The sequence below is a fragment of the Geotrypetes seraphini genome, chromosome 3, assembly GCF_902459505.1.
Source record: "Geotrypetes seraphini chromosome 3, aGeoSer1.1, whole genome shotgun sequence".
Lineage (NCBI taxonomy): Eukaryota > Metazoa > Chordata > Amphibia > Gymnophiona > Dermophiidae > Geotrypetes > Geotrypetes seraphini.
In genome coordinates, this window is record NC_047086.1 from 239963049 (window position 1) to 239986977 (window position 23929).

The 23929-nt window shown below is 40.3% G+C and overlaps 1 protein-coding gene across 1 annotated transcript in view; it reads right to left on the bottom strand.

Annotated features, from left to right (window-relative positions):
- Window positions 1-23929, bottom strand: part of ENPP1 (ectonucleotide pyrophosphatase/phosphodiesterase 1) — a 206326-nt gene that overhangs the window by 33925 nt on the left and 148472 nt on the right. Inside the window, exons 15-20 of the mRNA XM_033936592.1 lie at window positions 20448-20575; window positions 13261-13330; window positions 9780-9867; window positions 3896-4065; window positions 3740-3791; window positions 464-618 (exon numbers count right to left, since the gene is read on the bottom strand). Of these exons, the coding sequence (XP_033792483.1) occupies window positions 464-618; window positions 3740-3791; window positions 3896-4065; window positions 9780-9867; window positions 13261-13330; window positions 20448-20575 (663 nt within the window). The remainder of the gene's footprint in view (window positions 1-463; window positions 619-3739; window positions 3792-3895; window positions 4066-9779; window positions 9868-13260; window positions 13331-20447; window positions 20576-23929) is intronic.

Below are 23929 nucleotides of genomic sequence, written 5' to 3' on the forward strand. Positions count from 1 at the left end.
CCTCCTCGTCTGCTGGGCCTTGAGCATCTGAACATGAACTCGCAGGCCTTGAGCATGCGCAGATGCTCAAGACCCAGCAGACGAGGAGGCCGATCTTTGGGTGCCCAGATGAGGGTAAGAAGCGGCGGGGGGGGGGTGCCCAATCGTTTCGGGGGGGGGGCCGGATCATGGCAAGGGGGTGCCCAATTGTGTTGGGGGGGTGCCAGATCGTGGGGGGAGGGTGCCGGATTGCAGGGGGGGGGGCGCTCGTAAATCGAGCAATGCTCGGTTTCCGAGGCACCGATTTTGCAAATGTTTTGCTCGTCTTGCCAAACACTCGCAAACCGGTGCACTCGTAAACCGAGGTACCACTGTATAACATTTTAGAAGTAGAAAAGGAGGCAAAATCCCAACATCTGTGTTTTGATTTGTAAACTGGCGAGATAAACAGTTCAAACAATTAAGAAACTTCAATAATACTTGCATGCTTCCCAACAGTGTATGCACTCCACAGAGGCATCTGGATATCCAAGCTGTATCCGCTCACATACTGCTGGTGAAACAGGCAGCAATAGGTGACATCATTCCGTAAAACTCTTGGTCTCCCAAAGGGTAAATTCTGATTGTTTGTCTTGGTTACTACAATTGAAATAGTAATACTTTTATCACAATGTTATCACCTGTATTCGTGGCAGAAGAATATATAAACCCACAGTTCTGCGAAAAAAAATATGGGTGTTATTCTGTTTCATTTCTCTCTACATTATCTGAACTTTTATAATATGCCCAACTTGAGTTTCGAAAAACAGATTTTTCAGTGTTACTGACCAACTCCTTGTCCTCAAGAGATATTATAGGTCTGATTCTGTAATTCACAATTTAGCATACATTCTGAAAGGCAAGTGGCAGACCATGCCGAGTTGTGAGGCAGAAATTCAAGACAGGATCTTGGTGAAACAGAGATTGGTTAGCATCCACTCCTTCCATTGTAAAATGCCAGCACTGCGATTAGTGGCTGAAAGTTCCTCTACAGATCTCTCAGTACAATACTGGTAAAAGCTTCAGTGGTACTTCCTTATCTCTATCCCTTCAGCTTACACCTTATTCCCCAACCACTTTACCCCATAAGGAATTTGTTTCTATCCATTCTCTTGGAATTCTCTTCACCCTCCTAAGAGCTACCTTTTCTCCAAACTACCATTTTTTTTCATTGTGTCAGGATTGATTCTAAAAACAATTATTCCATTTGTGACTAATATCTAATATGAACCAATTAGAATGGAGGAATTTGAGACCCTTGTGAGTAGTAAGGTTCAGAGGAATTGCCAGAGTGCTAACTAAATTTACTTAACGGAATGCTTGACTGTAGGAACAGCAAAACTTGACTGAATATGTTTTGGCACCAGAAGATAAGTCTCTATTTTCTAATTGCATTAAATAAATCCAAGGTGGAGGCTTTTATGAGAGACTGCCTATTCAGGGGGCTGGAGATCTTATGCTGCTAAGTCTTGCACTTAAGGAATTCATGGTGGGATTACAATTCATGATGGCCTAAAGTAAATGCCTTTAACATCAAGTTGATAAATATGTAGGCCCCCATGTTCTGATAACTGTTTCAGATGTGTGGTATAAATCAAAGAGGAAGGGACAAGTTCAGAATTGCCAACTGATTGGCAGCATTAGTAGTGGGTATTTTGGTGGAGGTACTTTCTAGAGGGTTAAGAAGTTCTTTTAATGTGCAGTACTCCCCCGAAATTCGCGGGGTTCCGTTCCAGGAACCCCCGCGAATCTTGAAAAACCGCAAATACACGCAGCTCCTGATTGGTAAGGTCTGACTTTAGTGCAGGAAGAGGCGGTCGGAGCATACAGCGAGTGATTTCCTTCACTCGCCGGTGCTCCAGCTGCTCTCTCCTGCCTCTCCAGCTGTCCTCTTCTGGTCAGCGGTTGCGGTCGGAAAATACCGCGAATGACTGGGACCGTGAACCGCTGACCGCGAATGACCGGGGGAACACTGTATTGACTCATTAGCTACATATAATTTTAGATAATAACTAATTGCTGTCAACACAGGTCAATATGCAACAGCTGCTTAGAGTACACCCTGGATTACTTTGGGCTCAGAGAAGTACACAAGCAAGATCCGGAAAGGTCAGTCTCAGAGTGAAGACCCAAAACAGATGTTGCATCTGAAGAACCCAATTTGGTATAGTAAGGCATTCTTGGATATACCAATAATAGTTTCTTGCTAAATGTTTTCAAAGAGTGTCTTGGATAGCAACACACGAGCGTTACAATGGCCAACAGTCAGTTCTTCAGTGTAGAGAAAGACTACTTGATTGTCTTTACAATTAAACATATGCTGCAATCTCTCTCTTCTGCTAGACCATGCTGTAACCCAGTGGTTCCAAAACATTGGCCTAGAGGTTTCCAGGATATCCACAATGGATATTCATGAGAGAGATTTACATACCGTGAAGGCAATGCGTGCAAATATCTCTCGTGAAGATTCATTGAGGATATCCTGAAAACTTGACTGGCTGGGGTGCCTCCAAGACCAGGTTTAGGAATCTCTGCTCTGCCCATAGGAGTTCTTCATGTGCTTTGCAACAACATCTGGATCTCTGAGAAGAAGTCATTGAGTTTTTGGTTGCAAGTTCCAAAGTTAAGCATGTTGTAATGAAAAAACATTTCCTTTGAGATAGGAAGATTTTTAACTATCTTTCCTATACACCATACAACCTCATGAATGACCTTTTCACCATATTAGCTCATATAGTCCATCCCTATAAATCAGGGATCTCAAAATCCCTCCTTGAGGGCCGCAATCCAGTCGGGTTTTCAGGATTTCCCCAAAGAATATGCATTGAAAGCAGTGCATGCACATAGATCTCATGCACATTCATTGGGGAAATCCTGAAAACCCAACTGGATTGCGGCCCTCAAGAAGGGACTTTGAGATCCCTGCTATAAATGTAATGTGTTAAATTTTATTTTAATTATTTTCACCAATAAGTTTGAAGTAACTTACAATAAAACATACAGATTTCCATTACAAATCATGTAAAGGATAGCTCTTATCTTAACTTTCTAAAAGATATGAAGAAACATAATGTATGAGGGGCCGCTGAAAAGTTCTCAGCCCAACCACGATGAGAATGATGTGGAGCTATGAAACTAGAAGTTATTCCACACTTTTCTTGACACTTTTTGTTTCAATGATATGAAATTAAATGAAAATTGTGAAGCAAAGTGTGGAATAACTTCTAAGTTTCACGGCTCCACATCATTTTCTTCCTGGTTGGCCTGAGAACTTTTCAGCAGTCCCATATATTGTGATGTCATAATGCCTCATTCCACCAATACCTAAGAGCCAACCTCACTGGTGATGTCACAATGGCTTAATTTCTCTATACTTGTGCCCATTTGCTAGATGCATTTGCCTCATTGAAATGAAAAGTGTGGAATAACTTGTAAGTTTCATGACTCCACATCATTCTCTTCTTGGATGGGCTGAGAACTTTTCAGCGGCCCCTCATAGAAAAATAGAGAGTGAGTGAGTGTGTGTGTTTTACATGCATCTAATTTTTGTTCTCCTTTTTGGACCGTCATTGTAGATACACAAAGAAGCTGCACAGCCATTATTTGGAAACAAACATATCTGATGTAGTAACTACCTGTTGATATTCTTTATTAAGTAAAGCAAAGCATCCTGTCTTAGAATGGAAGGGATTCTTCTTTGAGTTTCGGTCAATTTTCTTACCTTGGGAGGAATCCAGGTTTAAATGTGACTTAACGTCTTCAGCTGACAGTGCCTACAAAACCATAATTAATGAAAAATATATATTAAACTTTTGTTATTTTTAGAAAAAAAATGAAAACAATTTAAATAAGAAATAACCGGTTTTTTCCTACTTACTAAGGCAGTGCAAGAACACCCTAAGCTATCGGACTGCAGATGCCGAAGCGGGCAGACAGAAGGTCCAGTTATTTCCTTGGGGTGGGTTGGCTCATAAACTGGATTTCTCAACAGGTGATTTAGATTTCCATGAGTCCCATTATTGGAAGCTGGCGTCAAACCTAATAAGTCTACAGAAAAAACACTGAAAGTTAGCCACTCTTGTGCATGCTTGCTACATGAACTTATTTTATTGAAACCTCTCTGTATGTGTTTCCCTTCCAGGAAAAAGCACCCACTTCAAAAGACCTTTTAAAATACCCACATTTTTTTTTTTTTTGGGGGGGGCAGCTCTGTAAGTGTGTGCCTCCTTTTAGGGGCCTTCAATGCTGAATTGTGAAAACCTATTCTAGAAAAGCAACTTGATTCTATTATAAAAGTGTTACCCAGTATCAGTATGTCAATGTGTACATGCCTGCAATTATACCAGCCATAGACAAATGCACTCATAACTGACAGCATTCTGTATGTTACATGTGTAAGTGGCAGTCCTGCCCATGGCTTTCCCATGTTTTACCGATGGGAACACCCTCCTTGCATTTATATGCTATGCTAATTATCATACCCTTACAGCCTTTAACTGTACTTTTAACTACTAAAGTGTTAGACTGTGACCAAAACTGCTTTCTTTGGTTTGGGCCGAAACCAAATCCGCAGCTGTAATTGGCCACTCAGTTTCATCTGAAGCCAAAGCCAAAACTGAAACCAGCCTGGCCCAGCTCCCGAACAGGACTAGCCCCCATTTCTTCCCTCCTCCCCTAAACCAAAGGTGCTTGGCTTCCTCCCTCCCTGGTCCAAACAGAAGCTCCCCTCCCAGACCCACTTGAGTCTACTATATCACCCTGGATGTGTAGTGGATTGTAGGGGAGGAGTGATCCACAGACACTCATGGCCATGCCATCTCCATAGCTGAAATGGCCGTCGTGGCTTCAAGTGGCAGCCTCATGATTGTTGCTGGAGGTTACAGCAGCCATTTTGAAATTGGAGCCCATACAGGTAGGAATGACTGTGAATCGCTTCTACCTGTGCCAGCTCTAATCTTATAATGGCTGTTATGACCTCCACTGGCAATCATGTGATATTGTCATTGGAAGTCACAGCAGCCATTTTGACTGTGGAGATGCTGTGGGCAGGAGTGACTGTGGATCGTTCCTGCTCATACAAGCCAGTAGATCACCAGAATGGTATGATATGCCTAGAGTGGGGCCTACTGGTGGTTTGGGGAGGCTAGAGTAAATATATATTATTAACTGTGTGGAAACATTAAACATAACATCTTACCGAGACAGAGAGATTGTAAGCTTCTATATATTTCTTTTTTTTTTTTAAGTTCAATAAATTTTATTATATAATACTTATAGATACAACCAAGTCCTAACAGATTTACATTATACATGGGAACCAACAATCGTCCTATACAATAACATCAGAAAAAAGTATTAATGAAAACAATTAAATATTTATTTAATCTGACCTTAAGAATCTGTGTTACTATTAATTTGAGCTAAATAAAGCCAATTTTAAATCCCAAGTACCTCTCATATATACAAACAAAGCATAGCACTGAGAAGGTATAAACAGATCCTGTTACAATTGGTGGCAATTTTATGGTGTTAAGATCTCTTTTTCTGACTTAACATTACCATTCCAAAAACCAAAAAGTTCCAAAAAAATGAAATATGCCTGGTCCCAAGAATTTTGAATAAAGGATCTTGTACCTGTATTTTGAAAATGAGCCCATATTCCATTATTCTAAACGTGCATAACTTCTATTAACAAAAGTATCACACACAGAAAAAGCTCTTCATACAAAGTGAAGGGAAATGGTAGACGAAATGTAATCCCAATCATAAAACACCGCACATGATAATATTAACTGAAAAACTTGAATATGAGGATCTGTCAGTCCTAGAGGACACCATGTTGATTTTCCATAGTACCAGTTATATATTTCATTCTAAAGACCAATAAATCAGTGGTCAATCCTCCGGGCCATCCAACAGTTTCAGTTATTAAAAAGCATATAAAAGCTTTATATGCTCATCGATCATCATTGTTGCAACCTGCTATTAGGACGGAGGAATTGTCTATTGCATGTGTTCTTCCATACTCTCAACACGCATTTCATATTAAGCGCATCATCAAATCACACTGGCGTATTTTGTAGTACCACTCAGCTTTTCAAGAGGTTCTCCATTTTGCTTTTTCTAAAGGGCTCATTTTGAAACAGGGTCTTATGAGATCTCAGTTTATTACATTCAGGGATCCGAGTGACAGTCTTATCATAGGCCATCATCCCTGTGGTTAATGTAGGCCAGGGGTCTCCAAAGTCCCTCCTCGAGGGCCGAATCCAGTCAGGTTTTTGGGATTTTCCCAATGAATATGTATTGAAAGCAGTACATGCACATAGATCTCATGCATATTCATTGGGGAAATCCCGAAAACCTGACTGGATTCGGCCCTTGAGGAGGGACTTTGGAGACCCCTGTTGTAGGGTATGCCAGCATTGTGTTGCATTGAGTCAAATGGACTTACTAAAGTGGGTAAAAAAGAGAAGCAAATCAGTTGACACCAACTATAATACCTGTGGAGTGGTATACGTGGTATATTGTCCATGTTCTCTTCTATATGTAGGGTATATATCAAGAATCATTTTGATTCTTATTGTGGAACATCTTAGTAAAATAAATACTCAGACCCCTGATGCTCCTCTTGTCCATCATTGGATTGAATATCATGCCTTGGAGGATTTGCACTTCCCAGCATTGGAGGTACCAAAATTTACCAAGGATGGCAATGTGGTAGAAGTGTTAAGGAAAAAAGAACAACCCTAGGTATGTAGGTTGAAGACAGTTCATCCTCATGGTCTCAACAGTGATATTGACTTGGGGGGCGTTGGTGTAGTTTTGTTTGATTGATTAATTAACCTAGTCTGGGTTTCTCATTTGCTACTGCTTTTTTTGACATTTTTTACGTCATCATATTTTTATGTGATGATGAGGAGTTATTTAACACTGAATACTGTGGCATTTTTTTAGCTGTTGGACCGTGTCAATTTAATAACTAAGCAGTGAAGACGTACAAGTCAAACAGGTACCCTCTGATTAGCCTCAAGTTGATTTAAGCAAGTAATGTATTGATGAATACATTTTCAATTTGGCTTAGTAATATAACATGCTGTTTGACTTACAGGAATTACATTTTGATAAAAGTTTGGATTATGATTCAGGTTCCCTGAAGCAGTAGTAGACACGTGGTCCATGTCGAGAACCCCAAGTCTTTTTAAGATAAGCTCGCTTTTTACATTCTTTGAGTTTGTTGAGTGTTTGAAGATTTTCCATACATGAAGATTTTTTTAATGTGTATATATGCAATAATTAGGTAGTGAGACTTATTTTGGGAAGATTTCCTGGGTGGTCTCTGGGACTCTAAGGGGCTCATAATAGAAAGGGAAAAACATCCAAAAACCGGCCTGTCGGCACTTGGATGAACATTTCTCAAAAACGTCCAAGTGCCGATAATAAAACCGGGTTTTGGACGTATTTCTAAATGACCTAGGCCTTCATAGGGCCACTCAATGTCCAAAGCTAAACGGGGCATTTCGGGAGGCGTGTAGAGGGTGGGAGTTGGGCGGGATGTGGGCCAGCTTAGACTTAGTCATACAGCATGTATAATCGAAAGTTGAACAACAGAGCTTAGACGGAACTTGGACGTTGTGACTTAGACCATGTAAAACACAAAAATCTACCTAAACTCACCAGATAAGCACTTCAAACACAGACCCCCCACACATTACCCCAGTGATCACCAACCCCCCCACCCCCATAAAATTTTTATTCACAACTTTAAATTTCAGCCTCCAGACCATCATCACCTGGCGCCTGGCATAGGAAAGCCTAATCGTCCATCACAGAGGCAGCTTAAGTCATCTTGGGGGTGGGTTAGGGACCCATAGAGAAGCCAGTGTAGCCCATAAGCCCCTGTAATCACTGCATTGATACTTAAACATGTGCACTCCCCTATACACCCCCAAAACCCTCTTTGACTGGCATATAAGTGGCTCCTGAAGCCAAAAGGGCTATTGGGGTGGTAGATAAGTGGGTCTAGGGGATGCTGGAGGTGATTTGGGGGGCTCACCGTCACCTATAAGGGAGCTGTAGTGAGGAGAAGCCATGGCATCCTTTTTGTGAAGTTCACAGCACTATTTAGGTGCCATGTCTGGGTGTTCAATCCATCACTTTGCAGACTCCTCCCACGTCCAACTCCTCCCACGTCCAACACGTCCAACTTGTTCTAGGCGTTTTGGACTTGGACGGAAAGTTGAATGGAAATGTGGTATAAAGATGGACAATTTAGTGGCTTGGACGATCAGATCGGCAGGACGTATAAAAGACGATTTTCGAAAGTAAAAAAAAGTTGGACGTCTCTTTCGAAAATGTGTCTTAGGCTCTTTTTAACTTTGGACGACTTGCGAGATGGACGTGAACGGACTTAGACGTCCCTTTCGATTATGCCCCTCCACGCATATATTATACATTTGGTACAGTCCTTGGTTCTAAACCATTTGGATTATTGTAACATTGTTTAGCCAGTATTAAGAAAAATCTTTTTAAACTGAGAATCATTCAAAACACTGCTGTTAGACTTATTTTGGGTTTAAAAAGGTTTGATCATGTTTCTCATTTCTATCAAGAGCTGCACTGACTGCTGTTTGAGGCGTGGATCATTTTTAAGTTAGGTTGCATCTCTTATAGAGTAGTAGCGGGTGAAGCTCCGTCTTACATGATTGATCTATTCTGCTTTTCCATACAAAAATATTCACGAAGTTCTAAAGCCTTATTGACTTTCTCAACAGTGAAAGGTTGTAAACTTAAAAGATATCATGATCGCAGGCTTTCCTATCAGGGTGCAGTGTGAGATAAGGATTTCAAATCTTTTGTTGTTGTTATTTTCTTCAGTTTCTTATTTTAATTAAAAGAAAAAACAATTGAAAACTTACTTAGGAAATGGAACGTTAGATCATCTTGTATTTCACTGTCCTTTAATAGTCGGATTCTGGAGGTCCATATGGAATAAAATAATTTTGATTCTTGAAGTCCCAATTCCATTATCATATGGAATTATAAAGTTTGGTACCTCAATTATGAAAAAGAGCCCGCTAAATAGTTCCAAAGATAAACTTCTTATCATCATGACAGGTGTGGCTTTGCAAATGATTACTAGGAACTGGAAACAATGGGATAGGTTGAATATGCCATTTTGGTGGAAGTCCCTATGTCTGTATTACCGATATGAGAAAATGCTTGCAGAAGAAAGATTTATAGGAATTAGATTCTTATGTTAAAGATTTATAGGAATTAGATTCTTATGTTAAACAACTTTAATAATACTGTGTACCTACAATATTAAAGATTTCATATTCTACATACAAATCCAGAGAGGGGGGAGGGGATTGTTTATTTTGTATTCATGTATAGTATATAAGTGTTTTTCAAGAATGTTATTGATGAATAATGTGTTACATTTACTGTAAGATGTGTTTTTCTAAAATTAATAAACAATTTAAACAGAAAACTTACTTGTTTTCAAAATTTTGGGGTTCCTTATTTCTTTCATCATTATTTGTATTTTTAGTTCATCTTTTGTAAACCACATAGAACTTAAAGGTAATGCGGTCTAGAAATTGATTTTATGTTATTTGGGATATTCTTTTACAGAGTTCTCAGTGTTTTGTGGCTGGGATTACATTATTTTTGCATAACTTCCATTAACAGTCATTAATGGTCTAACACATGATAGGAATTCTAACCCATGTTTGTAATATGTTTATATTTTTGGTTCTTACCACACATTAGATTATAGATTTCAATATTTTCGAATGGTTCAACTTCAGTCTTAACCCTGAATCCAGGTCCATATCCAATGAAAAGTGCCTACAATTTAATCAGAGTTTCACTTTACTACAATGTTTTCAGAAAGATGGAAAAACAGATATTTGAAAAAATAAAAAGTGCTGCCTGAAAATGACAATAATTAATATAAATGAGGGACCTACAATTAAACTTTGTGTACCTAACTTAATCCTGCTTATCAACTGAAAAAGCAATGTTGCCCATTTGTAACAGGTGCTTTTTTTATAAAGGGGGAAATTCATCAAAGGGTGCTACTGTCTTAGCATGAACTAACGATTAGTGTGTGCTAAACGCTAAAGATGCCCAATAGGAATATAATGGGTATCTTTAGGCCCGGATTCTGTAAACTGCATCCCGATTGTAGGCAGCTGTAGGCGTCCTACAGCTGTCTATTCAGCCAATCGGGACGCACGTTTTTTAAATAAAATTCTCCCCAGGCAGGCCGCCTATACTGAACGTGCCTCTGGGAGCCTAGGGAGGCCTGTATGCCCATCTAAGGTGAACCTAGGCGGCCCTACTCATCTCCATGGCCTGCCTAAGCTTGCCTAAGGTGAACCTAGGCAGCCCTACTTGTTTCCCTGGCCTACATTGTAAGTAGACCTGACCACTATACTTAATCGCGGCAAGGGATCTCTCTGCCACGATTAGTATAGTGGCCACAGCTGTGGCCGCCAGTCTCCCCCCTCTCCAGGAGGGATGGTCAACTCATCCTGCCGGTAGACCCCCATACCCCCCCCCCCCCGATGATTGCAGCAGGAGGATGCCCAACCCCTCCTGCCCGATGGCCTCCCACCCTTTCCCGAAGATCGCTGGCAGGAGGGTGCCCAATCTGAGATGGCCCATGTACCTACAGCCCAGCCCGTAGGAGGGGCCTTAGGTGCCTGGGTCAATCAGGCCTTAGGCTCCTGTGGGTTGGGTAGGGGAGGGACAGGCCCACCTCATTTGGACAGAGGCGGGCCTGTTGGCCAGCCGGTGCGAGAACCCGGCAGGCCAACCAACTTGCTAGGTAAGCCCGGGGGGGGGGGGGGGGTTCCAGGGAGGGGCATTTCATTGGGGGGGTTCGGCAAGAGGGGTTGGGCCTCCTCATGCTGCAATCGTACGTTGGGGAGGGGGGGTGGTCATTGGGCACGAGGAGTTGGGCTCCCTCCTGCCACGATCATATGTGGGGGGGGGGCAGTCATCAGGCAGGAGGGGTTGGGCTCCCTCCTACCGCAATCATACGGAGTGGGGGGACTGGCAGTCACGGCCACTAAACCTATCAAGGCAGGGAGATCCCTTGCCACGATAAGTATAGCGGCCGCGTCTACAGTAACCCGGTTCTGTAACCGGCATTTTTAACATGGACATTGGTTACAGAATCGGGTTTATTTTGGGTGGACCTAGGCCCTTCCCTGGCGTCCTATACAAAAACCGGGCCTTAATGTTTAGCACACACTAAAGCAGTAGTACCCATTGATAAATTTCACCCCAAATCTCTCTCACCTCCCTGAGAGCTGGCTCATTGTTTTGAATTTTGCAACTGAGGAGTTGAAGACCATTCCTGTTCTGAAGCTGAAGCTGGACCCAGTGGGGGAGAGAGAAGGACTTGGGAAAGGACAAAGCCTAGGCTCCAGGTCATAAGTTTTAGGCATCTGGAATTTGTTGAGTCTTGTGCTAAGGCCATTTTTACTGCAGCTGTAAAAACCCAGATTTCCACTGGACCCTGAAATTCAGGATTTAAGGTAGGCTTGGGGAGTGGCTAGGACTGTGTCCAGGAGGGGGCAGGTGGGTGTAGAGCCCAGCGGCACTTGAATATAAACCCTTGGTTTATATTTGAGTTAACATTTTTCCCCTAAAAGGGGAAGAAATATCTCAGTTTATATTTGGATGGCTTTATATTCAAGTATACTGTATACAGTACATGTGCAAATTGTAAATACATGACTATGGCAAGGTGGGTGTGGTCTGTGTATGGTAAGGGTGAGATTAGGGTGGAGCCAAAACATATATGTGCATTCTCTATTTCACAAGGACAATGTGCATCAAGATCAACATGGTTATTTACACCTGTACCCAGGTACATCCAGGTTTAGGTAAAAACACTTGTTTTGGTCCCCTTAATCCTTCTGATCTCCCCGTTCCCCAATTGCAATTATTCGGAATGATTGTGTCCTAACTGTCCCAACAGTTGGAAACCAATATAGAGAGTTCAAACCACAAATTCTTCAGAATACCATAGAAAATAGAACTCTCTGATAATCAAATGCAGAATATACCCACAGAAAAAAAAGATCTCAAAACACCCCTGGAGTCCAATCAATAGAAGGAAACCGATTTCGGGGTTAGGGTATCATCATTGATCACAATTTATGTGGAAAAATTTTAATAATTTAATTTATATTAATCTTTTAAATTGTTTTTTTAAATATTTGTGTAAACTTTAATATATTTCAACTATTCCTTTTTCTCCCATACAAGGATTTCAAAGAGCTGGCAACAATCATAATATGACATAGGTCATTAAATCTGGCAAATTATAATTATCAACAAGTACTTATCTTTTTACGAGGCCAAGTCCGTTTCACGCCAATGGGCTTCTTCAGGGGAAACACCGCGGCTTGTTTCTGAATGCCAGTGTCTAACAATTAACGATTGTCCAATATTATGTCATAGCGTTGCCTTAAAACAAGTTCTTAAAAGCTCTTAAGAGCTTGTTTTAAGGCAACGCTGTGACATAATATTGGACAATTGTTAATTGTTAGACACTGGCATTCAGATACAAGCCGCGATGTTTCCCCTGAAGAAGCCCGTTGGCGTGAAACGGACTTGGCCTCTGTCAGGTTTAAAAAGATAAGTGCTTGTTGATAATTATAAGATTATTTGCCAGATTTAATGTCCTAATTTAAAATCGGTCTTCACATCTGTGTTAACTATGAAGGTTCTCTGGTCCAGAGACTCTCTACTCCCATTGCCACAGAGGCCTTCGAGTAAAGTAACCCCTTCTCCATGCATCCTTGAAGCAGGATACCATGGATCAGAGAATCTTTTGGTCCAGGAAATTCAGGCTTGAGTCCTAGTATAGGGAGGTCCTTCGCTAGACAGTTCCCATATCTTCAGTATTCTCTTCCCACCCCCACCCCGCTCCACACCTTCTGAGCAGGCAGTTAAGTATATCTAACCTATTAACAACGTTTTTACCAAAGCTGTTGCAACAATCACAATGACATCCCAATGACATTCCAATGACATTCCATGACTATCACAAATGACATTCATGAACCCCGTCCATCTCAAAATTCAAGCAACTGCTCCTCATTTCCAAAATGGCTTGACTGTCAAGCTTTAGAGGTTATCTGCTGCAGGAAGTCTAATAAAGCAAAATCTGAGTAAATCATCTCCATTTAAAAAAACAAACAAAACAAATTTGCAACTTACCTGCATATTTTTGAAACGATTATCTGATCCGTGGAATCCACCTGAACAATATTTGGCATCAGCAGGAGTCCTGTTTTTAAAATTAAATACATTCACTGAGAGAAATAGCCATAATGAGGTTTTTCCAGAAGGATAAAGCTCCAAGTCTTTTGAATTTAAAATTGTGCTGGATCTATGCCACTTGATACTAAACACCTTAAACGACAAAGGAGGGGATGCAATAAGGGGTGCAGAAAAATTCTGCGCTAAGTGCTATCCTATAAAACAAATGCTATATTTGTAGTAGAATGGGCATGTGTCTAATATTGAATAGCGTTTAGCATGGATCCCATGATCAACTTTGGGCGCTGGACTTGCACCTTCTAAAACCTGGTGTAAATGCCGACACTCAAGTTAGACATGGTTAAGCAGTATTCTGTCATTCTGCATGCTTTTCAAAAAAATGCCCCTGGCCATGTCCCCTTTTGACATACACGCCATGGGAGTTAGATGCTGTGCCTTAAAGAATAGCCCATATCCAGATATGCATGCACAGTTTAGAATGTGCCAGTTATGATGTGAAATGTGATATGTTTGTTTTCTCTTGGTGTGAATGATTTAGGTCTTTTCTTTTATGTTTGTTTATGAAGTTCTTTCCTTTTACTCTATTTTATGAGTGCACATATGGTTGTATGTGTGTGCACATATGTGAATATGTTTACAGAATAGCGCTTAGGCAGAATTTTGACATTTACATATGTGTATTTTAGCATTTGCATGTGCGTATTTCAGAGCATATATTTGATAGGTGGCCAGAGTCTGGGCAGAGCATGTACCAGTATACAAGGTCTTACAATTAAGTCTGTAAACTTGCCTCTGTGAAATTATGCTGGCAGCACTGTACAAACAACTCGGTAAGGTTTCATAACCTTAATATATCAGTGTCTCACAGATGTGTTCGAGTCGACATGTGGTGGTGTCTTGCTGAGTGGCATTCATAATTGCTATTGCGTGTTTTTGTTTGCCATCGCAAGAAATGTTAGAGCTTGAATTAGAGCAATGAACCAACATTAAATTTCTTGTTAAACTTGGCAAGAGTGGAAGTGAAATAAGGAACACGTTAGTCCAACTTTATGGGGATAATGCCATGAAGAAAATGGCAGTGTACAAATGGATTAAATGTTTATCTGAGGGGAGAGAAAGAGTCACTGATGAAGAAAGGTCAGGGCGGCCAGTAACATAACATAACATTATACTTATAGACCACGTTACCAAAAAGTTCTACACGGCTTACAAAAGATTATAAACATTAAACATAATTGTATTTTTGAATGAGTCAGTTAGTCAGGAATTTGGACAAAAGATAAGTTTTTAGCTGTTTTCTAAAATGTCTGTAAGAAACAGCTGTAAATTCTTTTTCATGAGAAGCTGCCTGAGATGCTAAAGAGTGATTTAGGAATTTCTTGCTTTTACAACCTTTTACAGAAGGGAAATTGAATAGAACATGAGTTTTTCTACTGCATTTGTGCGTAGCTATGGAAAAACTATTAGCCAGATAAGTAGGGGCTGCACCATATAAAACCTTGTAACAAAAACAGTCCAACTTAAACAATTCCCGAGCTTCCACAGGCAACCAATGCAATTTGCAATAAAATAACGTAACATGATCGTATTTCTTCAATCGATAAATCAATCTAACTGCTGTATTCTGTATCAATGATAATCTCAATAATTCCTTCTTAGTAATTGATAAATAAGCAATATTGCAATAGTCAAGGAGACTCAACAGTAATAACTGGACTAATAATTTAAAGGCTGAAAATTTAAAATAGGGTCTAATTGTTCGTAGTCTCCATAAAGTAAAATAACTTTTACATACAACAGCATCTATCTGGGTTTTCATAGTAAGATGTTTATCTAATACGATTCCTAAAATTTTAATCTTTGGATGGATTGTATAAGATGTTGAAAGTATATTGATAGAAAGTTCATGAAAAATCTTGGTAGGAGATGCTACAAAAAACTTTGTTTTATCAGAATTAAGCTTAAGTTTGAATTGCTGCATCCAAAGATTCATCCTTTCCATTACAGTCTCAATTTGAGTAGTAATCTGAGATTGAGCCGAATTACAAGGTAAAACTATTGTGATGTCATCAGCATAACTAAACAGTCTTATGTCCAGATTGCTTAGGCACGAACCTAGTGATGAAAGGTAGACATTAAATAATGTAAGTGATAGTAAAGATCCTTGAGGCACGCACATGGATTTTTCCAACTAGAGGAGAGTTGAGTCTGAAATCTGACTTGGTAGGATCTAGATTACATAAATCCCTTAAACCATGAGTAGACTTTGCCATGTACACCTAAAGCGTCCAAGCAAGTTAGTAGATTGGTATGGTCTACCAGGTCAAAGGTGCTACTAAGATCAAATTGGAGCACCAGTGCACTACTGCTTTTACTTATTAAGTTATTTAAGTGTAGCTAGCAGAACTGACAAGAACATTGCAAATATTCATCAATCTATGCGTCAGAATTGTCGACTGAGAAACATAACAGACCAAGTAAACATCAACAGAGAAACAGTTAGAAAAATTGTAACTGAAAATCTTGGCATGAGAAAGGTGTGTGCAAAAATGGTCACATAGGAGCTCACTGATTAACAAAGGCAAAGGAGAGTCAAAGTTTGCCAAGACCTTTTGGAGAGGCAAGACGATGTTTTAGGTCATGTTATCACTGGTGATGAAACATGGGTATACCAATACGATCCTGAAACAAAGCATCAACGTACACAATGAAAGTCAGCCAATTCTCCAGGGCCAAAAACTTCCGCCAGTCCAAATCAAGTCAAAATGATGTTGCTAACCTTTTTTAATATCAGAGGGATTGTTCATTATGAATTTGTACCAATTAGACAAACAGTTAACCAAGTTTACTATTTGGAAATTCTGAAAAGGCTGCGTGAAAAAGTTAGATGACAATGACCTGAACTTTTCGCCAACTCCTCATGGATCTTGCATCATGACAATGCACCAGCTCTCACTACATTGTCTGTGAGGGGTTTTTTAACCAGTAAATAAATAACTGTATTGGAACACCCTCCCTACACTCCTGATCTGGCCTCCAATGACTTTTTTCTTTACCTGAAGATACAGGAAATAGTGAAAGGAAGATATTTTGATGACATTCAGGAGATCAAGGGTAATACGCTAACAGCTCTGATGGCCATTCTAGAAGAAGAATTCCAAAATTGCTTTGAAGGGTGGACTAGGTGCTGGCGTCAGTGCATAGCTTCCCAAGGGGAGTATTTTGAAGATGACTATAGTAATATTCAGAGGAGTGTAAAGAACAGGAGAGTCAAATCCACAAACACAAGATCGCAAAACAAGAAGTGGAAACTCTAGATTGGCAAGTACTGATCGAGGAACTTTCCGCAAGCGAGGGCAAGATAAAGCATTGATCACTTAATTGATCAAACAGTTCCTGCCAGTATCCGGTTGAAGAGACCTTTGAAAATGGATGACCACATCTACTCCTGAAGCAGGCCATCTTGGCCGAAACATGTACATGTCGAATCATTGAGTTATTTTTGGATGAATAAAAGGACATTTTTGAAATATTTTTGAGTCCACCAGTCTGTATAGGACATTTCCACTTCTTGTTTTGCGATCTTGTAGTGATATTTAGCAATGAGGTATGTAGCACTTTCTAGGAACTTAATTGTCAGACCTCATAAAATAAGTTACTGTGCATCCATATCTCCAGCAACTAGGCATGAGCATGTATACCAGCTTTATGGCTGACAAATGTGATCACACCTGAATTCTAGGCCTGTATATGCGTATAAACTCAGTTACAGTAGTATTCTATCAAGGAAAGGAGGTGTAGACTTTCCGTTATAGAATAAGTGCCACATAGGCATCTTCTAGATATCTAATTTTTTTACAGAATTCTTATCTAAGGGAGCTTTTCTATAAAAAGGTGCTGGCTACATAATAACTGGCATCATTTTCCCAAGAATAATGCAGCTTGTGCAGTGAAATGCAAGGAACATTATTTGATTTACATAATAATGAGGTCCTCTGCATATGTAAGAAGAGTGGTCCAATCTTGGGGTAGCCCAGGGCCCCCACAGATCATTTCTTTCCTTCCAGTCCTCTCTTTCAATCATTCTCAGAATATACACTCTTCTCCATGGTAGAAGATTCTACAAGGGAGGGGGGCGCCTTTCAAGGCACAGAAGTCCCTCCAAAATTTAAATCAAGGACTGAAACGGGGTGCCTTAATTCTCTTTACTAAACTCAAGTGTAAAATAATTTGCCTTTCAATCCTGAGTTTGTCCATGCTTTCTCTATATATGTGTCTGTGAACCATTGATTATACCAGTTAATAGATAATTATCTTTCTGAGTTCTGGGCAAACTATGATATAGGTTTTCAATGTAAGAGATCTCTCTGGATCTGAAATTTACCCAGTTCACTTCTTATTCTACACAGTCTCTCCTTTCAGGAATACATTCCACATACAGACGCTTCCTTCCACTTAGGAACAGTCTCACACTCTGCACCTTCTTTGTAGTCCAGCTCTAAAATTGGGTTTTTCTTAGTCCCTTCAGATTGAGGATAAAATATGTTACTTTGCTCCTCAAACAGAAGGCAGAGGGATGGGTAAAAACTTTTGATCAGTCGCATTCATTTCACACTGGACACAACTTAAAAAAAAAGTCAAGGGAGCCCTCATAAAACCAAAAAAAGGGGGGTACCATGTACTAGCTCACATACACTCGGATTCCTATTTGCAGTCAACCTCTTCATGGCTCAAAATTATCACACAACATTGCACATGCTCACTAGGGTCTCTGACTTAGGAGTGAGCAGTACCACTGCAACCAACCTTAAAAGGGGAATGCTGTAACCTGATGGGATTCTCTCTACTCTAACATGGTACAGTTCTGGCGGCAGGAACATATGGGGCTGGTGAGTATCCTGAAAGGATCCTCACACATGCAGTTGCTTTCTTTGCCATTTCCTTATTTAGGTCACATTGTGGCAAGCTAGTGTGTGTTAAGGACAAATAATGGCCACCATTTTGCCATTAACAAGCATTATTTGGCCATAATCATTTGTTATTCCCTAAACGCATGATAAATGACTAACTCCTTGTGGGGACAATTCTATAAAATATGTTTTATGTGCAAAAATGTTTACAATGTTAGCATATGACACATGGGTGTATGTGCACATGTGTGTACCTGCACAAATTCTGCCCAGGCGCTATTCTGTAAATATGAACATATTTTGTGTAACACAAATTTGCAAGGGAGCATACACATGGGTAGAGCATGATCAGGATGCACCCTTATACATGAAGAACATGGTTGGGACACACCCTTATATATGTAAAGGATATAGGTATCTTCAGCGTTTAGGCCCCACCACTTAAATGCTCATGCTTAACTGCTAATGAAACCCCTTGGCAGTATTAACGTAGGTTTGAATGAAGAATATAACCATATATCAGTACAGCCACAGTAAGTAGTTATCTTACCGTTTTGCCAAACTTCATTCTATCTGGCTTAAACAATGCATTTAGGTCCTCAGCGGGCCACCACACACTCAAGTTGTTTCATTGTGTCTGGCTTTATGCTCCCATTCCTCATCGGACCAATAGATATTTTTATAAATATTTTTAAGACTTATTATTTTAAATATAATTTTAAATATATGCTAAGAATACTTAGCTTTGTATGTTCGACGCTAGTCGGGAGGGAACAGCAATCGCCAACATTCCTGACGCAATGGTGGAGAGAGCTGTGTGAATGGGAGAGGGAGCCTTGATAAAGCCCTTGGAATTTTACGGGCGAAACATGTTGGCGATTGCTGTTCCCTCCCAACTAGCGTCGAACATACAAAGCTAAGTATTCTTCCCCCAGCTGCAACACTTACCTGATTTATGAGGTAGGCTTTAGGCTTTGGCCTTTTATTTATGTAGTTCCTTGCCAGGGGTTTATTGTTTTTATTATGTAAACTGCTGAATGAGTTTTGTCTTAAAGGTATAAACTGTATACTAAACTGTAAACTGAAAGTCATCTGTGGTGGTGTAGCGGCATGGAGTGGGAACAGTCCCCCTTTGCTGCCACCCCATCTGATTCCAAGTATCAAAATAGCACCAATGGCCACTAGCAGTAGTTTTGTAGCACAACTGCTAAGCCTCATCAATACCATTTCGACAACTGGAGCGAAACAGGGTGACGCTTGAAGGAGACTGCCCCCATCCCATTCCAGTAGAACACTACGGCTGACCTCTAGATGAGTCCTGGGTGGCTGGAGTACCTAAGGGTGGATTAGGGGTTGGGTTTATGGGAGGGGCTTTGTCTCAGGGGAGAGAAGGCAAGGGAAGAATTGGAGGGGCTCAAATCAGGTGGGGAAAACTGGAATTTATGTTCTGATTGGGACATTTATCTTCTTTCATTATTTCTATTTTCTATTTCTTTGATTTTTGATCTTGGAAATGTATTATAATGTTATTATTACATATTTTTAGCTTATCAGGTACTTTAGTTAGATTGTGAGCCTTCGGGACAGATAGGGTAGTTTTTCTCAAGTACCTAATTTTATTTTAGCTTGATACTTTGCAAACCACTTAGGTCAGTAAAATGCAGGAGTGGTATATCAAATCTTAAATAAACATAAACATGGAAGGAACTTGGGAGGGTGGGGGCATGTTCTGATCAGGGCATGAAAGGGAATCCGGTGTAAGGGGGGCTCAGATCAGGGGGCTGATCCGATCATTAAGAGGGATCTGGTAGCGCCTCCATGGATGCGTATTTATCAGTATTTTGATGTGTGCGGCCTAAATTCCCCACAGACACTACAGTGCCAAACCTGACACATATATGTAGCAGGATGGTTACTGCATGATACCAACACATGCTTTTTTAAAAATGGATCCTCACCAGATGTAGCTGCTGCCCAGACATTCGTTCCTATAAATATCTTAGAAAAGGATCTACATTGCTCTTATTTACTTGTATAAGTGTATATGTCACAACCTGGACATCTCAAATCTGCTTTGTAAGTTCTTTTTATTGCCACTCTGATGAAAAGTATGGAATATCAGTGATGCCCTGTATGTAGTACAACCCATACAACTGTGCAGAACTGATCTTATTCTGAATATTTTTCTTATGGTATTGATTAAAGATAACTTACTGAACCACCTGCCACTGCTGATCAGAGTAGAAATGAGCAGGCTCAATTCGGTCATTATTGGCAAAATGAAAACATTTTGGCAGGTGTTCTTTCATATAAGGTTTAAAATGCTGATCCGGTACTTTACACTGCAAAAAATAAGAGTTATAGCACTCTTTTAAATCACTTTACAAACAGGTAACCTTGATCACATCAAAGTATGTGAGCTAAACATTGATATATTATATACAAAGATTGAAAGAAAAATAAAATATCAACTATCAAATAAACTTCTGGCATGTTAAATGTTCTTTTTTTTTAATGTCTTTATTAGCAATTGCAAAAGAACACACAATCAGGAGCGGAACAAGCATAGATAAAACATAGCAGGCAGAGACTCCTGGGCCTATCTTCAAATTCGGCACTACTAAATGGTCTAAAACCAGAATCAAACATAAAAGTTTCACTGCATTTGAATTGTAGTGATGCAAGCCACCATCTTTGGTATATTAGATTTTTTTTTTTTTAGTTCAATAAACTTTATTGGCATTTTTGCATGTAATTTTGATTGACCTCACAGAATAATTAATCTCTTGCTTCCTACACCAATGGTTGCAGATCTAGCTTTCCTATGGAATTCCATCTCTGTCATGAAACTTCTGCTAGCCTTTGGGGATAATTATCTTGGGACCAATGGTTCAGATTCAGAAGCAATTTATTCTCTTTTCTAATTGTTTTTTTGGAAACTGCTCTGAAATGACTGGGAAGGGAAGTACATTTTGTACTAAACTATTTTTACTACTACCTTACATTTCTATAGTGGTGCTACATGTGCCCAGCGCTGTACATTAAAACATTCAAGAGACATTGATAGGTACAATTAGGACTAATGACTGGATCTAAATTCGCCCGATAGGGTTAATCAGTTCTTGGGTTTACCCTATTGCATGCAGGGACTTGTAGTTTAGATTTCCCCACTACATTCCTTAATAAAACAAGACAAGAAGTCCCTGCATGCAATGGGGTAAACCCAAGAATGGATCAACTTTGTCAGGTGAATCTGGATCCAGTTGGAAACCCTACATACAATTATACCAACAGCTATATGAGGGGTTAATTTACATTTTTGTACAAAATGCAATACAAAAATAGACCAAAGCTAGTCATAAGATGAAGGCCCTTCTCCTTGCTCGGTATATTGATGCATTTATGTAAATGGACTGTCAATTCGACAGAAATGTAGATGTTAAGGCAACTTAATTTTAGTTGTAAGATGTATTGTCTTTTGGAAACTGACCATGTTTACACAGTATATAGTTTTTTTAAATAAATAAAATGTAGGTGTTGCTACAGAAACTTATCTTATTGGACAGCCTTTATACAGGCCACACTCCTATTGCAAAACACAATTGCAGGAGGAGTTAAGAAGTGCAGGATAAGAACAAAAAGATTTACTAAAATATGCTGCTTCTTCTCCCATAGTTTGCATGTGTCCATTTACTGTACATTGTATGTAATGACAGCCTTTAAGCTAAAGGAAGCAGCTTCCTGCTAGGACATATCTTTGTTGTTATATCTCCCTGCCTAGGGGGTTTTCATTTAGAAAAGCAAACCAAAAAGCAGCAGCGGTTCACAATGAAATCAGCAAAGAAATATAAAAGGACAACTATCATTGAAATTCAGGGATTCCTTTCCGGAGTTCATTTGGATTGCTGGGTATCTGAAATGATGCTGTTACTTTAGTCACCTCCAATGTTTAGGGTTTAAATAAACCATGGTGGTGAAGAACTGAATGTATTATATGTTATTAATTGGACAATTTCCTGAAGAAAAAGTCCATAGACTGTTATTGAGACAGACATGGGGGAAGCCACTACTTGCTCAGGATTGGTAGCAAGGAATGTTGCTATTTGGATTTTTGCCAGGTACTAGAGATCTGGATTGACTACTGTGAAGACGGGCTACTGGGCTAGATGGACCATTGGTCTAACCCAGTAAGGCTATTCTTAAGTTTTTACATCCTGTAGCCAAGCCAGACAGTCAGGCACATAAGTGGCTGATATCATCCCTGAGTACCAGGATGGAAATGCAGTTTAGGGAAGGGACCTAAGGCATATGAGCCAATCAGGGCCTTAGGCCCCTCCCCATACATCCCAGGATGCACTGAGAAAGGGAAGGCCCACCATTTTGGAGTAGCAGGCATGAGAACAGGAGGGACTGGGCATCCCTCCTGCTGTCATCTATTTTTAAAGTACGGGGGAGGTTTGGGGGGGGGGGTTCAAGGAGACCGAGGGACATCCAGTGGCAGGAGGGATTGAGCATCCCTCCACCCATTCTTTTTAGGAAGGGGAAGGGTCAGTTGGGGGTGCAAAGCAAGGTGGGGGTTCAATGCAGAGGGGCTGGTTTGTGCCGGCAGGAGGGAGTGGGCATCCCTTCTGCCAATTTTTGGTGAAGGAGTGAGGAGGGAGTGGGCATCCCTCCTGATGATGTTTTTATACCGGGGTCATTCGTTGGGGGGAGTCATTGGCACAGCACAGCATATATTTTTTTGATGGGTACAATATCTGTGCCCATAGAATAAAAAAATGAAAAAAAACCCACAAAAAAAACCCAGGCAGACCTGTCGGTAACACAGTTTAGGTTTTCCGGGTTGGTCCTACTGACATGATTCTGGCATGCAAGTTTAGGGAATCAATTGGATGCCTGGTTTTAATATTAATGACCGTATTTGCATGCCAGAATCGGAGAATGTACAACCGCACAGAAAACCACAAGGTGAGCCATTTTGCGCATTGGGTCAGAAAAATACGATCAGTCACTAAACCAGTCAAACCGGTTTAGCAATGATCGTTAGACGATCGGAGACTTTAGTGCATCCAGTCCTAAGAGTCCAGCTGGCCACAGGGCAAAAGCATGACAAGATCCTGTTTGCATCAGCTCCAGCCAAACCACTGACAAAGCTGAAGCAGGCCAGTGCTGATATTCCTAACAACTAAGAGGTGTTTTAACTCCCACTCTGTGCAACAAAACAGTGTCAGTACCTCTTCTGTTGGTTGAGCCTCCCAACACTATGAGAGACACATTTCTATGACGACTGATCTACCACTGTGCAATGCTTCGCACAATCGCCTATAACTCCTATACTGGTGTTGTTTATTGTGCTGGATATGTTTTCCTCTTCAACATATTTTATTTATTTATTTGGTTTTATATCCCGTCCTCCCAGGAGAGCTCATATTGGGTTAAAAGTTTACATACATAACAAAGCCTGGTAAAAAATATAACATCACAAACATGGCACGACAAGCATAGCATGGCAGACGTTGTATTCAGCTTTTAGAGCACTCTCACTGTCCAAAAATGGTTTTTGGACTTTGTTAAAAGTTATTTTAAAAATACATCTCAGGTTCTTTCATTATCACAACCTAGAGAGGTATCTCACTCCTCTGGTCCTACTCCTGCACAGAGAACCACATACTCAGATCCTTTTGCCTTCTTACTTT